Below are 14,135 nucleotides of genomic sequence, written 5' to 3'. Positions count from 1 at the left end.
CGAAAGATATGATCTTTGCTTCATAATTATTCTTTTCGTGTAAGATTTGCAATAAATATTAAAGACGATTATTACGATAAATGTAAAAAAAAATGAAATTAATTAACTCTGAATACCTACACATAATTATCGGAAGGTACAATCATTGTTCCATAATTATTTCTCACTTGAAGAGATTGCATATCTAATATTAGAGAAGACATGCTCAGATGTTTATGAGCATCCATTGACTCCTTGGTCCAGTGGGTCAAAGTTCTCTGTGTCAAGTGCTTCAAAAGATGTAATTTCTGGAACAGAAATTCAACGATTTTCCCTATTGAACAACAAAAACAAATATTTAACTAATTAAAAAGTTGAGCAAGTGGTAAATAATAAATATTATTAAACTAGCAAATGTTACGCGAGCTAACGCGTAGAACGTGATATTCCAATTTATTATTGTTATGCAAATTACAAAAATTTTTATTTTCAAATATAAATTTTTAAATAATTTCAAAATCAAGGTTTAAAAAAATTGACTTATTAAGTACAAAATTAATTATTATTGTTATTTTGAAAATATAATTCTTCGCAAGAGTTCAATTATTTTTATATTATATTATATAATTTTATATAATATAATAATAACATTCTTCGGAAGAATTCCATTATTTCTAAAAATAGTAACATTTTTTGCAAAAATTCAATTATTTTTAACAAAATTTTAATAGAATTTCACAAAAGAATTCAAATATTTTCTAAAATTTTAATAAATCCTTCCAAACGATGCAATTATTGTTTTTTAATAGTAAAATCTTTGCAAAAATTCAATTATTTTTAACAAAATTTCACGATAGAATCAAATTTTTTTTCTTAATTTGTTATAAAATTTTTTAAAAGAATTCAATTATTTTCTAAAATTTTAATAAATCTTTCGTAAGAATTCAATTATTTTCAAAACAATTTTAATCGAATTCCTCGGCAGAATTCAATTTTTAAACAAAATTTTTAAATATATTTCGAATAAATTCAATTATTTTCTAAATTCTTTATTAAATCCTTCGAAACAATTAAATTATTTTTATAAATAGTAAAATTCTTTGGAATAATTCAATTATATTTATAAATAGTAAAATTATTTGCAGTAATTCAATTATTTTCAAAACAATTTTAATTGAATTCCTCGAAAGAATTCAAATATTTTTAAATATTTCTATAAAATTCAATTATTTCCTAAAATTTTAGTAAATTCTTTGAAACAATTCAACTATTTTAATAAATACTAATATTCTTTGCAGGAATCAAATTATTTTTAATCCAATTTAAATAAAAATTACAAGCAAAATTAATTTTTTTTAAAAATTTGCATAAAATTCAATTTTAAGAAGAATTTTAAATTCTCTACAAATAATTCAATTATTCTCAAAATATTTTAAATAATTTTTATATGGAAATTAAATTACTTCTGATGAATTCAATTATTTTGAATATACATAATTTTAATAAAATTCTTTACAGATATTCAATTATTTTCAAAACAACTATAATTGAATTTCTCGAAAGAATTTAATTATTTTCAAATATTTTTTTTAAATTCTTCAAAACAATTCAATTATTTCCTAAAATTTTAATAAACTCTTCGTAAAATTTCAATTATTTTTAGAGAATTTAAAATTCTTTGCAATAATTCAATTATTTTTATAAATAGTAAAATTCTTTGCAGTAATTCAATGATTTTTAAAACCATTCTAATTGAATTCCTCCGAAGAAATAAAATATTTTTAAATATTTCCTTAAAATTCAATTATTTCCTAAAATTTTAGTAAATTTTTTGAAACAAATTCAACTATTTTTATAAATACTAAACTTCTTTGCAGGAATCAAATTATTTTTAATCCAATTTAAAAAAAATTCCAGGCAAGAATTTAATTATTTTCAAAAACTTGCATAAAATTCAATTTTAAGAAGAATTTAAAATTCTCTACAAATAATTCAATTATTCTCAAAATATTTTAAATAATTTTTATATGAAAATTAAATTACTTTCAATGCAATTTTTAAATATATTCGTTAAAAAAATTAAAGGAATTCAATTATTTTCAAAAAATAATAAAATTCTTCTGATGAATTCAATTATTTTGAATATACATAATTTTAATAAAATTCTTTACAGACATTCAATTATTGTAGAAACAACTTTAATTGAATTTTTCGAAAGAATTGAATTATTTTCAAATATTTCTATAAAATTCTTCAAAACAATTCAATTATTTCATAAAATTTTAATAAATTCTACGAAACATTTCAATTATTTTTATAAATAGTAAAATTCTTTGCAGAAATTAAATTCTTTTCAAAACAATTTTAATAGAATTCCACGAAAGAATTTAATTATTTTCAAATATTTACATAAAATTCATTTATTTCCTAAAATTTTAATAAATTCTTCGGAACAATTCAATTATTTTTATAAATAGTAAAATTCTTCGCAATAATTCAATTATTTTTATAAATAGTAAAATTCTTTGCAGAAATTAAATTCTGTTTAAAACAATTTTAATAGAATTCAATTGCTTTCCAAATTTTCATTTAAAATTATGAAAGAAACTCTATTATTAAAAAAAAATTCACAGAAATTCTTCAAAAGAATTTAATTAGGATTTTTTTTAAATTTTAATAAAATTCTGGGCGAGAATTCAATTATTTTCATAAATAAAAAAATTCTTTAAAGGAATTCAATTATTCGCTTCAAATTTTTTGGTAAGATTCTTTGCAAGAATTCAATGATTTTCAATACATTAATTTTAAAATTGAAAATATTTAAAAAGAAAAATTAAAAAAAAAGTTAGGAAACAATAAAGTAATTAACAACTAATTTCAAACTGCGAACAGATTACCGGAATTTTCCTCTCTTTTCTAAACTCGAGAAAAATAATATGCAGAAAGAAAAAACGAATTCACGAACATATTCCCCGCTTTTGATGAATTGATACATTTATTGTGTCTTTGAAAGAAAAATTAAAGTAACGAATCTTTATTGAATCTACCTGTTGATTGTATATCGCACTTTCTTCTTCTAGAATTCTATTTATTATTCCAATCATAGCCTCTGCCGAGTTGGCCAAATCTCTCGTATCATCAATATTAAATTGATATAATTCTATCTCAGCGAGGATATTTAAAATCCTATCACCCTCGCCCGGATAGAATGAGGATGATCGATTTCGTAAAATATTCCACAGTTCATTTATTGTTTCTGAACCAGTTGTATTTTGATAGCCAAGTGTCAAACTACGAAACTATAAATAAAAGAATAAAAAAAATTAAAAATTAATATTTATTAAATTTCGAAATGTCAAAAACATTAATAACATTTTTTTGCTTACCTTGTTATAAGGAAATATTAAAGGTTCATAGAGGCAACTGGAAAAATCAGGATTCTGCCAACCAGTTAAAGTTGCGTCTTTCATTGAACAAAGTCTGGACGCGTGACGTCCAATAAAATGTCGAGGACAATCAAGAAGTGCTTCCGTTCCAGGACCAGTTTCGGACCATTCTAAGCCCCAGGATTTTTCCTTCGGACAAAGAGGAATCAAAGTTCGATTCACAACTTCCACACGAACTGACATTGACCTTAAGGCAACGTTACAGGTATATATTGCAGATTTCTGAAATTGAAAAGAACGATCTTCCGTATCAAATGTTTTTTTATTGCAACTTCTTTTTTTTTCTCTTTCCTGCAATATTGAATCTATTTCAATTCAAAAACGATATTTTTACATTATCGAATATTTACTATTAGAATTTTTTTCTCTAGTTCTATTATATTCTGTTTTTTTATTTTCATTATTATTTGTTTCAATTTTTATAAAATTTAATTAAATAATTTTTTTTTAAACAATAATTAAATAATTTAATCAAAATTTTCCTAAAATGGAAATTGAGACTTATTTAATTAAATTTTCCTAAATTGGAATTTCTTTGTAATTAAATTTTTTCTAAGAAGACGAAGAAGAAGAAGAAGAGAGATTTTCAAAGAAAATAACCTGAGCGTTTGTAATATTTAAAATACTTCCGGCTGGATAGAGATCTTCCCAAACTTCACTTCCTGGTTCTAATTTCAAAAGTGCTCGATTTTTCGTCCAGCCAAATCCAATTCCCAGACTTCTCATATTTGGAGTAATGCACATCAACTGAATATTTCCGCCCTTTTATTTAAAAAACAAAATTAAAAATTCGGTATTAGTTTCAAATTTTATAAACATTTTTTTTTAAATTCATCCAAAATTCAATTATTTTCATAAATAATAAAATTAATTTAGAATAGCATTTTCAAAAAAAATTTCAAAACAATTAATTGTTTAACTAAATTTTTATACAATTCTTCACAATAATTCAATTACTTTCACTTAATAATAACATTTTTCCAATTATATTAATTAAAGGTTCAAATAAAACATTTTTAAAAATAAATGTTTAATAAAATTCTAAGCAAGAATTCAATTATTTTCATAAATAATAAAACTCATCGAAGAATTTCAATTATTTTTAATACTATTTTAATTTAATTTATCGACAAATTCAATTATTTTCACACATAAAATTTTCTACAAGAATACAATTATTTTCAAGAATAACAAAATTTTTCAAAGAAATTCAATTCTTTTGAAATATTTTAATAAAATTTTTCGCAATAATTCAATTATTTTCATAAATAATAAAATTCTTCTTAGGAATTCAATTATTTTTGAAAATTATAATAAAATTCTTAGCAACTATTCAATAATTTCATAAATAATAAAATTAATCGCAGGATTTCAATTATTTTTAATACAATTTTACAAGAATTTATCGAAAAATGTAACTATTCTTAAAAATTTTATTTCAGTTCCTCAAAAAATTCAATTATTTAAAAATTCTTTGGAAGAATTCAATTATTTCTAGAAACTGTAAAAAATTTCTTCTCAAGAATTCAATTATTTCCATAAATAGCTAAATTCTTCAGATTTACTAAATTCTTTTGAATGTTATTTTTTGAAAAAAATTATTTTAAATAAAATTTGAATTAAATTTTTTTGAAATAATTCAATTATTCTTTTAGATTTTAATAAAATTCTTCCCAAGAATTCAATTATTTACATAATTAATTCTTCGAAAGAGTTCAATTATGTCGATAATAATTCTTCGAAAGAATTCAATTATTTTCAAAAATAACAACATTTTTCACAGAAATTCAATTCTTTTTAAACATTTTAATAAAATTTTTCACAATAATTCAATTATTTTCATAAATAATAAAATTCTTTTTAGGAATTCAATTATTTTTGAAAATTAAAATAAAATTTTTCGCAATAATTCAATTATTTTCATAAATAATAAAATTTATCGCAGGATTTCAATTATTTTTAATACAATTTTATAGAAATTGCTCGAAAAGTGTAATTATTCTTAAAAATTTAATTTCAGTTCCTCGAAAAAATGAATTATTTAAAAAAATGTTTTTTTTAAATCTTTGGAAAAATTCAATTATTTACAAAAATATTAGAATTTATTATTATTTATTATTATTAGAATTAATTATTTTAACTACAATTTTAATTAAATCTTTTTGAAATAATAAAATTATTCTTTTAGATTTTAATAAAAGTCTTCCCAAGAATTTAATTATTTACATAAATAATGCTTCAAAAGAATTCAATTATGTCGATAAATAACAAAAAAATTTCAAAAATTCAATTATTTTAAGGAATTTTAATAAAATTTTATGCAAAATTCAATTATTTTCATACATAACAATATTCATTACAAGAATTCAATTATTTAAATAAATTCTAATAAAATCGTTCGCAAGAATTCAATTATTTTCATAAATAATATAATGCTTTTTAGGAATTCGAATTATTTTTAAAACACAGACATTCAATTATTGTCAAAAATTTTAATTGAATTCTTTGTAAAATTTAATTATTTTTAATAACTTTTCGTAATTCAATGATTTTCAATATCTACTATTTTCAAAGAATTTCTAAACAGAATTCAATTATTTAAAAAAATGTTTGTAAAAATCTTCGTAAGAATTCAATTATTTTCATGAATAATAAAAATTTCTTAGGAATTGAATTATTTAAATTAGAATTTGCATAAAATTAGTCGAAAGAAATCAATTATTTAATAGTTATTTTCGTAACAAGGGCGCAAAATAGGTGATTGCGACGATGGCGAAATGAAGGGAGCGAGGGGACACAATTTCGCGCCCGAGGCGAAGCCGAGGGAGCGAAAGTGTCCCCGAGGTCCCGAAATTCCGCCAAAGTCGTAATCACCTTTGCGCCCATGATGCGAACATAATTTTTTGTCCTAACTGCATGGAAAGTATGGCATAGAGGGCACGCACGATTAAACGCTCATATTAGTTAAAAATTAAGCTCTATATAAACATTATATCGAATGAAGTCTATAATGATAGAAGTTTTAAAATAGAAATAAAAAACAATGTATTCTGGAAACATAGTATTTATTTAGAACGTAGTAATTAATAATTAAACAAAACTGAAACAAGAACTTTTAAAATTGACAATTTTGATAAACGAAATGGGAACAAAACCAAATGTCTCATTATTTTTTTAGAGAAAATAAAAAAAAATTGCAAATTTTTATAGACAAAATAAAACAAGTTGAAAATGTTTGCAGTTTTATAGTCAACACAAAAAGAAAGTCGAAAATGTCGCATTTTAATGAAGAAAATCGAATAATTAACAAGCGGGCGGTAAAGTATTTTCCGCCCGCTCGGAGGTAGGCGAAGCGGGCGGAAAATACTTTACCGCCCGCTGACGTCATACAAGCGGGCGCAAAATACTTTTCCGCCCGCTTCCCCCACTCCCGGGCGTAATGTGTTACTTTGCGCCCGCCTTAAGTGCCCGAAATGACATACTTTCCGTGCAGGTAGGACAAAAAAATTTTTTTGTAAAATTCTTCGCAAGAATTAAATTATTTGTATAAATATTAAAATTCTTTCATAAATAATAAAATTCGTTGCAAGAATTTTATTTATTAGCAGCATGAAAGAAAGAAGTAAATATTTTTTTGTCCTACCTGCACGGAAAGTATGTCATTTCGGGCACTTAAGGCGGGCGCAAAGTAACACATTACGCCCGGGAGTGGGGGAAGCGGGCGGAAAAGTATTTTGCGCCCGCTTGTATGACGTCAGCGGGCGGTAAAGTATTTTCCGCCCGCTTCGCCTACCTCCGAGCGGGCGGAAAATACTTTACCGCCCGCTTGTTAATTATTCGATTTTCTTCATTAAAATGCGACATTTTCGACTTTCTTTTTGTGTTGACTATAAAACTGCAAACATTTTCAACTTGTTTTATTTTGTCTATAAAAATTTGCAATTTTTTTTTATTTTCTCTAAAAAAATAATGAGACATTTGGTTTTGTTCCCATTTCGTTTATCAAAATTGTCAATTTTAAAAGTTCTTGTTTCAGTTTTGTTTAATTATTAATTACTACGTTCTAAATAAATACTATGTTTCCAGAATACATTGTTTTTTATTTCTATTTTAAAACTTCTATCATTATAGACTTCATTCGATATAATGTTTATATAGAGCTTAATTTTTAACTAATATGAGCGTTTAATCGTGCGTGCCCTCTATGCCATACTTTCCATGCAGTTAGGACAAAAAATTATGTTCGCATCATGGGCGCAAAGGTGATTACGACTTTGGCGGAATTTCGGGACCTCGGGGACACTTTCGCTCCCTCGGCTTCGCCTCGGGCGCGAAATTGTGTCCCCTCGCTCCCTTCATTTCGCCATCGTCGCAATCACCTATTTTGCGCCCTTGTTACGAAAATAACTATTGATGAAAATTAAGAAAAAGTCACAAAAATAAAAAATATTGAATGAAAGTTTTGTCAGTTTTGTGAAATGTCTAAAACGAGTTTTTTTTTTGGTCATCAAGTTTAATTTTTCGATAGCTACTTTTTTACTCTTTTTTTTTTTTAGTTTGAAAGCTACTTTTTGCTACTTTTTTTAAAATTGATTATCGAGTGCAAAGTCTGTCCTCCGGAAATAAAATTATTTATTGAAATAAATTATTTAAATAATCTTAATTAAATTAATTGAATGATTTTTTGCCGTCATTTAATTTTTATCGAAAATTGTACTTTCAATTTTGTAAATTGTCTGATTAAAAGAGAGATGATTTTAAATTCGAAAGCATTATACACGTTCGGGTGCATTCAATTTGAAGCTGTTGGAAATTTATTATCTGAAATTACGGCGCATTTGGTTTAAAAGCCATTGCATTTTAACAAATGGAATGTGTAGAAGGGAGCCAACTGGTCTCAAATTTTCTAAATTAAATACCTTTTGTATTGAAAAATCATTTCGTAATTTTGAAATAAGTTTATATGAATAATAGCAACAAGTAAAGAAAAAAAAAGAAGTAAAGAAAAAAAATAATGAAAGAAAAAATAAAGTAAAAAAAAATAAAGAAGTAAAGAAAACATAAAGAAGTAAAAAAAATAAAAAAGTAAAGAAAAAATAAAGAAGTAAAAAAAATAAAGAAATAAATTATATACATGTTTCAATAAAATTTATTACACCTTTTCCAGAGTCGCACTCATTGGAACAACTTTAACGTCCGATTCATCTTTGATTTCAATGTAAATACTTTTGCATTGCTGCATTCCCCAATCGACAACTTGACACGTATATTTTCCTTCGTCGAGGAGCGTCGCCTTGTCTATTGTCAATAAAGATGTGTGCAAATCCGATCCATCATTCGGTAAGTGCCTGTACCAAATTTCTCTGCAAAAACAAAAAGAAGATAAATTTAAATAATTACAATTTTTTCCAGACTGAAACAAGGTTTGCCATGGATTAAGAAAATCAGAAAAGAATCAAGAAAGTTTATCAAAATTACTGAAAAAAAGTATATTCTAGAATTGATCAAAAAATAAATATACAAAAGAAATAAAAATATCAATTTCAATTCTAACGAAGTGAAAATAAAAAGAAAAAATAATGTTGATAAAATAGAAAAGAAGAAGAAAAATGTGTTCAGTACTAAATTGAAGAGAAAATATTAGTTTTCTGAGAAAATAATAAAAAGAAGAAAAAAAAAATAGATATTCTTTTTCTTTTTACCTGGTGGCTTTACTCATATTGACAAGCATGTTGTCCTTGTACCATGTAAAGGCAATATTATAACTTCCCTGTGCAACGCAAGATAAAATGAATTGGTCACCCAATCGCACCTGATGCTCGTTCACTTGGTTGATACGTAAGCTCTAGTGAAGAAAAATTGACACTATAAAAAAGTCGTTTTCTTTATTTTGCAGCGCCTTTAAAAAACATTTTACTACCTGAAGTCTGAGTGATGGTTTCTGCTGAAAGGTGAAGTGTGTGGATTCAAGAGTGATTTCGTTTAGACGTCGTAGTTGAACGAGACGATTAAGTGCTTCTCGAATTTTATCCCCATCCTGAGAGTTTCCGAAAAAATGAAAAGTCACTTCCGACGAAGGTCTGCAGAAAAAAAAAAATTATTTTTCAATTTCAGTATAAATTTACTATTCAAAGGGGCAATTTTGCTTTTTTCTGAGATTTAATTTTATTATTATTATTTCATGAAATTAATTTAATGTAATTCAATTGAAATTTATTTTATTTTATTGAAATTAATTTAAAAATTAAAATTAATTTAATTTAAAAATTAAAATTAATTTAGTTTAACTTTATTAAAATTAATTTAATTTAATTTGATTGGAATTAATTAAATCGCAATATCTATTGACAATAATATTTATTTACTGTGTCAATATTTAACCTTTAAAGTGCTAAGTGTTGAAAAATCACGGTCAGTGCTAACCCCGGTCTGTCAGACCGCTATTCCCTTTTGACAGTTTTTTAGTCATTTATAATTTTTAAAAGACAACTATTATAAATATTTTTTACTCTTTAACAAAAAAAGTCATTTCTGTATTATGCATTTATTTATTTTATTTATTTTATAAATGCAGTTTATGAGAACTGTCAGTAGAACTAGCTGCGCGTCAAGTTGCGCAGACGTCACTCATGGGAATATACTGGAATATACTTTCACTTAAAGCTAACCCCGGTCTCACAGACCGCTATACTTCAAATATTTATTTATATTACAAAATTTAACGAATAAAAATTTTTGAAAAAGTTGTCTCCTAACAGATTTTCGTAAAATATGAAGCTACTAAAAAGTTCAAGTTCTTATTATACTTTGAAAAAAAGTTACAAGCAAAGAAAATTTTAATAGCGGTCTGTCAGACCGGCATAGCACTTTAAAGGTTAATTTACTAAATTTAAAAATCAGAATCTCTTCCATGTTATTGAATTTTTTAATTATTAAATTTTTCCGTTACTTAGAATTTCCATTTAAAAATAATTAAATATTTAGGCAGTGAAAACTGGGAAATAGCCGGGAATTTAATTTGACTGGGAAAAACCGGGAATAAGCCAGGAATTTTATGCCAAACCGGGAATTTTTTCATCAAATTAAAAAAAGTTTTATTATTTTAATTTGTTTTTAAAAAATCGTTTTTTTTATTTCAATTTTTATAGATATTTATACTGTTCTTTATATTTGAATTAGTTAAAAATAATTATTTTGATAATAAAAAATCAGATAATTTAAAAAAAAAACACTTAAAATTTTTTAATAAAATTGTATTTTCGCAAAGTTTTTTTGAAAATTCTAAAAAATAAGACTTTTGAAATTTTTCAATTCTATTGTTTCACGATAATTGAATTTTTATAAACAAATAATTGCAAATTTTTGAAATAATTAAAATTGTTTGGAATAATTGAAATTTCTTTACATTCTATTAAAAATAATTAAATTTTAAAGAATTTTATTTAAATATTTCGAAAATAATCAAAGGAAGTGAGTCACCGTAATTATAATTTTATTTTTTAAAATTTTTTTACAATATATTCAATTATTTTCATAAATAGTGAAACTTCAATTATTTTTAAAAAAATTTTACAGAAATTGCTCAAAAAAAGGAATTATTTTTAAAAATTTTATTTCAGTTCCTCAAAAAAATCAATTATTTAGAAAAAAAGTTTTTTAAAAATTCTTTGGAAGAATTCAATTATTTACAAAAATATTAGAAATTTTCACAGGAATTCAATTATTTTCAAATATTTTAATAAAATTGTTCGAAAGAAATCAATTATTTTTAAATAAAATTTGAATTAAATTTTTTTGAAATAATTCAATTATTATTTTAGATTTTTAATAAAAGTCTTTCCAAGAATTCAATTATTTACATAAATAATTCTTCGAAAGAATTCAATTATGTCGATGATAAACAAAATTATTCCCGAAAATTCAATTATTTGGAGGTATTTTAATAAAATTCTTTGAAAAATTCAATTATTTTCATAAATAATAAATATTCATCACAAGAATTCAATTATTTTTAATAATAAATAAATTTCTTCTTGGAAATTCAATTATTTTTATAAATAACAAATATTCATAACAAGAATTCAATTATTTTTAAAAATAAAGAAATTTCTTCTTGGAAATTCAATTATTTTTAAACATTTGAATAACATTTTTCGCAATAATTCAATTATTTTCACAAATAATAAAATTCTTTTCAGAAATTCAATTATTTTTGAAAATTAAAATAAAATTTTTCGCAATAATTCAATTATTGTCATAAATAATAAAATTTATCGCAGGATTTCAATTATTTTTAAAAAAATTTTACAGAAATTGCTCAAAAAAAGGAATTATTTTTAAAAATTTTATTTCAGTTCCTCAAAAAAATCAATTATTTAGAAAAAAAGTTTTTTAAAAATTCTTTGGAAGAATTCAATTATTTACAAAAATATTAGAAATTTTCACAGGAATTCAATTATTTTCAAATATTTTAATAAAATTGTTCGAAAGAAATCAATTATTTTTAAATAAAATTTGAATTAAATTTTTTTGAAATAATTCAATTATTATTTTAGATTTTTAATAAAAGTCTTTCCAAGAATTCAATTATTTACATAAATAATTCTTCGAAAGAATTCAATTATGTCGATGATAAACAAAATTATTCCCGAAAATTCAATTATTTGGAGGTATTTTAATAAAATTCTTTGAAAAATTCAATTATTTTCATAAATAATAAATATTCATCACAAGAATTCAATTATTTTTAATAATAAATAAATTTCTTCTTGGAAATTCAATTATTTTTATAAATAACAAATATTCATAACAAGAATTCAATTATTTTTAAAAATAAAGAAATTTCTTCTTGGAAATTCAATTATTTTTAAACATTTGAATAACATTTTTCGCAATAATTCAATTATTTTCACAAATAATAAAATTCTTTTCAGAAATTCAATTATTTTTGAAAATTAAAATAAAATTTTTCGCAATAATTCAATTATTGTCATAAATAATAAAATTTATCGCAGGATTTCAATTATTTTTAATACAATTTTACAGGAATTGTTCGAAAAATGTAATTATTCTTAAAAATTTAATTTCAGTTCGTCAAAAAAATCAATTATTTAAAAATTCTTTGGAAGTACTCAATTATTTCTAGAAACTGTAAAAAATTTCTTCTCAAGAATTCAATTATTTCTATAAGTAGTAAAATTCTTCAGATTTACTAAATTCTTTTGAATGTTATTTAAAAAAAAAATTCTTCACAAGAATTCAATTATTTTCATAAATTTTCATAAAATTCTAAAAAACAATTTTAGAAATTCAATTATGAAATTAAATTATGAAATTAGAAATTAGAAATTCAATTATGTTTAAAAATTTAAAAAAAAAAAACATTATTTTCAAAAATTTTGAATTTTAATAAAATTCTATGCAAACATTTAATTATTTTTATAAATAATAACATTCTTTGGAAGAATTCAATTACTTTTATAAATAGAAAAATTCTTTGCAGAAATTCAATAAGTATCAACACAATTTTATTAAAATTGAATTAATCAAATTTTCAATTATAATTATGAACAGAAAAGATTATTTTTAAAAAATGAAAAAAAATTCTTTGTTTAATTCAATTATTTTCCAAATTTTTAATTAAAATTATTTAAAAAATATTATTTTCAAAAAAGTTAAAGAATCTCGTCAAAAGAATTTAATTATTCATAAAAACTCTAATAAAAATTTTTGAAGTCATTTGTAAATTTATTTATGTTCGAAATCTAATAAATTTCAATTTGATGAGAAAAAAAACTGGGAAAACTTAGGACAAAGCCGGGAAATAAACTAGAATTTTGTTGAACGAAAATAGTAAACACCCTCTTAGTTTGTTTTTCAGTAATAAAATAAAAAAATAACAAAAAATATTAAATAGATTATTTTTCATATTCAAGAAACGTTTACTGTTTATTTTTTGTAAATAATACAATTTTCTCTACTCGATATTAAATTAATTTTTGTATTTTTCTCATTAACGTAATTTTTTTCTTTTTTACAGACTAAGAGGATCATTTTCGAAATCGTTACAAAAGGAAAAAATTTTCTTTCTCCCACATTAAGAGAATATGATGCAAGAAAAAAAACGACTTGAGGAACAATATAAAAATTTTCAAGTGAGTATTTTTGAATTTTCAATTTTCATTGGTGTTTTATAAGTTTAGTGTACCTACTCACGTCACGCTCAGGATTTTTAAGTCCTCCATTGAAGTGATGCTCGCCGTTTTTAAATACTTTGTAAGCTGCAATAAAAGGAAATTTTATTTTAGAAATTAATTTTTCCATTTTAGAAATTAAATTTATTTCATTTTTCTTTTTATGAAAAAAAATTTTAATATTCCAGGTAACGAATTTTTTAACTTAATTAATTTATTGTACATGTTTTTCAAAATTTTTGGAACAAGTAAAACGATAGTAAAGTAAAATAATCAAAAGTATAAAGAATAATAATAAAAATAAATTAAATATTTGTTTATTTAATTATTTATTAACTCGAATAAAATTTTAAATAAACTGCAAAAAATAAGTAAAAAATGGATTTCAAATGGAAAATAAGTGCAATAGATAATGAATAAAAAATTGAATTAGTAAATAAAAAAATAAAACTCAAATGAAAAATTGTTCCGACATTTTTTTGAGGTTCAGGAAACATTTTTTTCTACGAAAATATAT

General features: G+C 22.5%; 1 protein-coding gene and 1 long non-coding RNA gene across 5 annotated transcripts in view; one reads left to right on the top strand and one right to left on the bottom strand.

Moving 5' to 3' along the window:
* Positions 1-14,135, bottom strand: part of LOC122510454 — a 303,718-nt gene that overhangs the window by 10,225 nt on the left and 279,358 nt on the right. For all 4 annotated transcript variants that reach the window (XM_043625111.1, XM_043625112.1, XM_043625113.1 and 1 more), the window contains 8 exons: positions 13,641-13,705; positions 9,346-9,505; positions 9,128-9,270; positions 8,584-8,788; positions 4,026-4,187; positions 3,366-3,647; positions 3,027-3,278; positions 121-287 (listed from right to left, as the gene is read on the bottom strand). In XM_043625111.1, the coding sequence (XP_043481046.1) occupies positions 121-287; positions 3,027-3,278; positions 3,366-3,647; positions 4,026-4,187; positions 8,584-8,788; positions 9,128-9,270; positions 9,346-9,505; positions 13,641-13,705 (1,436 nt within the window). The remainder of the gene's footprint in view (positions 1-120; positions 288-3,026; positions 3,279-3,365; positions 3,648-4,025; positions 4,188-8,583; positions 8,789-9,127; positions 9,271-9,345; positions 9,506-13,640; positions 13,706-14,135) is intronic.
* On the top strand, positions 3,496-9,126 carry LOC122510458. The gene is made up of 3 exons (XR_006302443.1): positions 3,496-3,630; positions 8,593-8,765; positions 8,838-9,126. It is a non-coding gene; the product is annotated as an uncharacterized LOC122510458 (long non-coding RNA).

Source organism: Leptopilina heterotoma, unplaced genomic scaffold (genome assembly GCF_015476425.1).
Source record: "Leptopilina heterotoma isolate Lh14 unplaced genomic scaffold, ASM1547642v1 Lhet_68, whole genome shotgun sequence".
Taxonomy (NCBI): Eukaryota; Metazoa; Arthropoda; class Insecta; order Hymenoptera; family Figitidae; genus Leptopilina; species Leptopilina heterotoma.
This window is presented reverse-complemented; position numbering and strand designations above follow the sequence as displayed.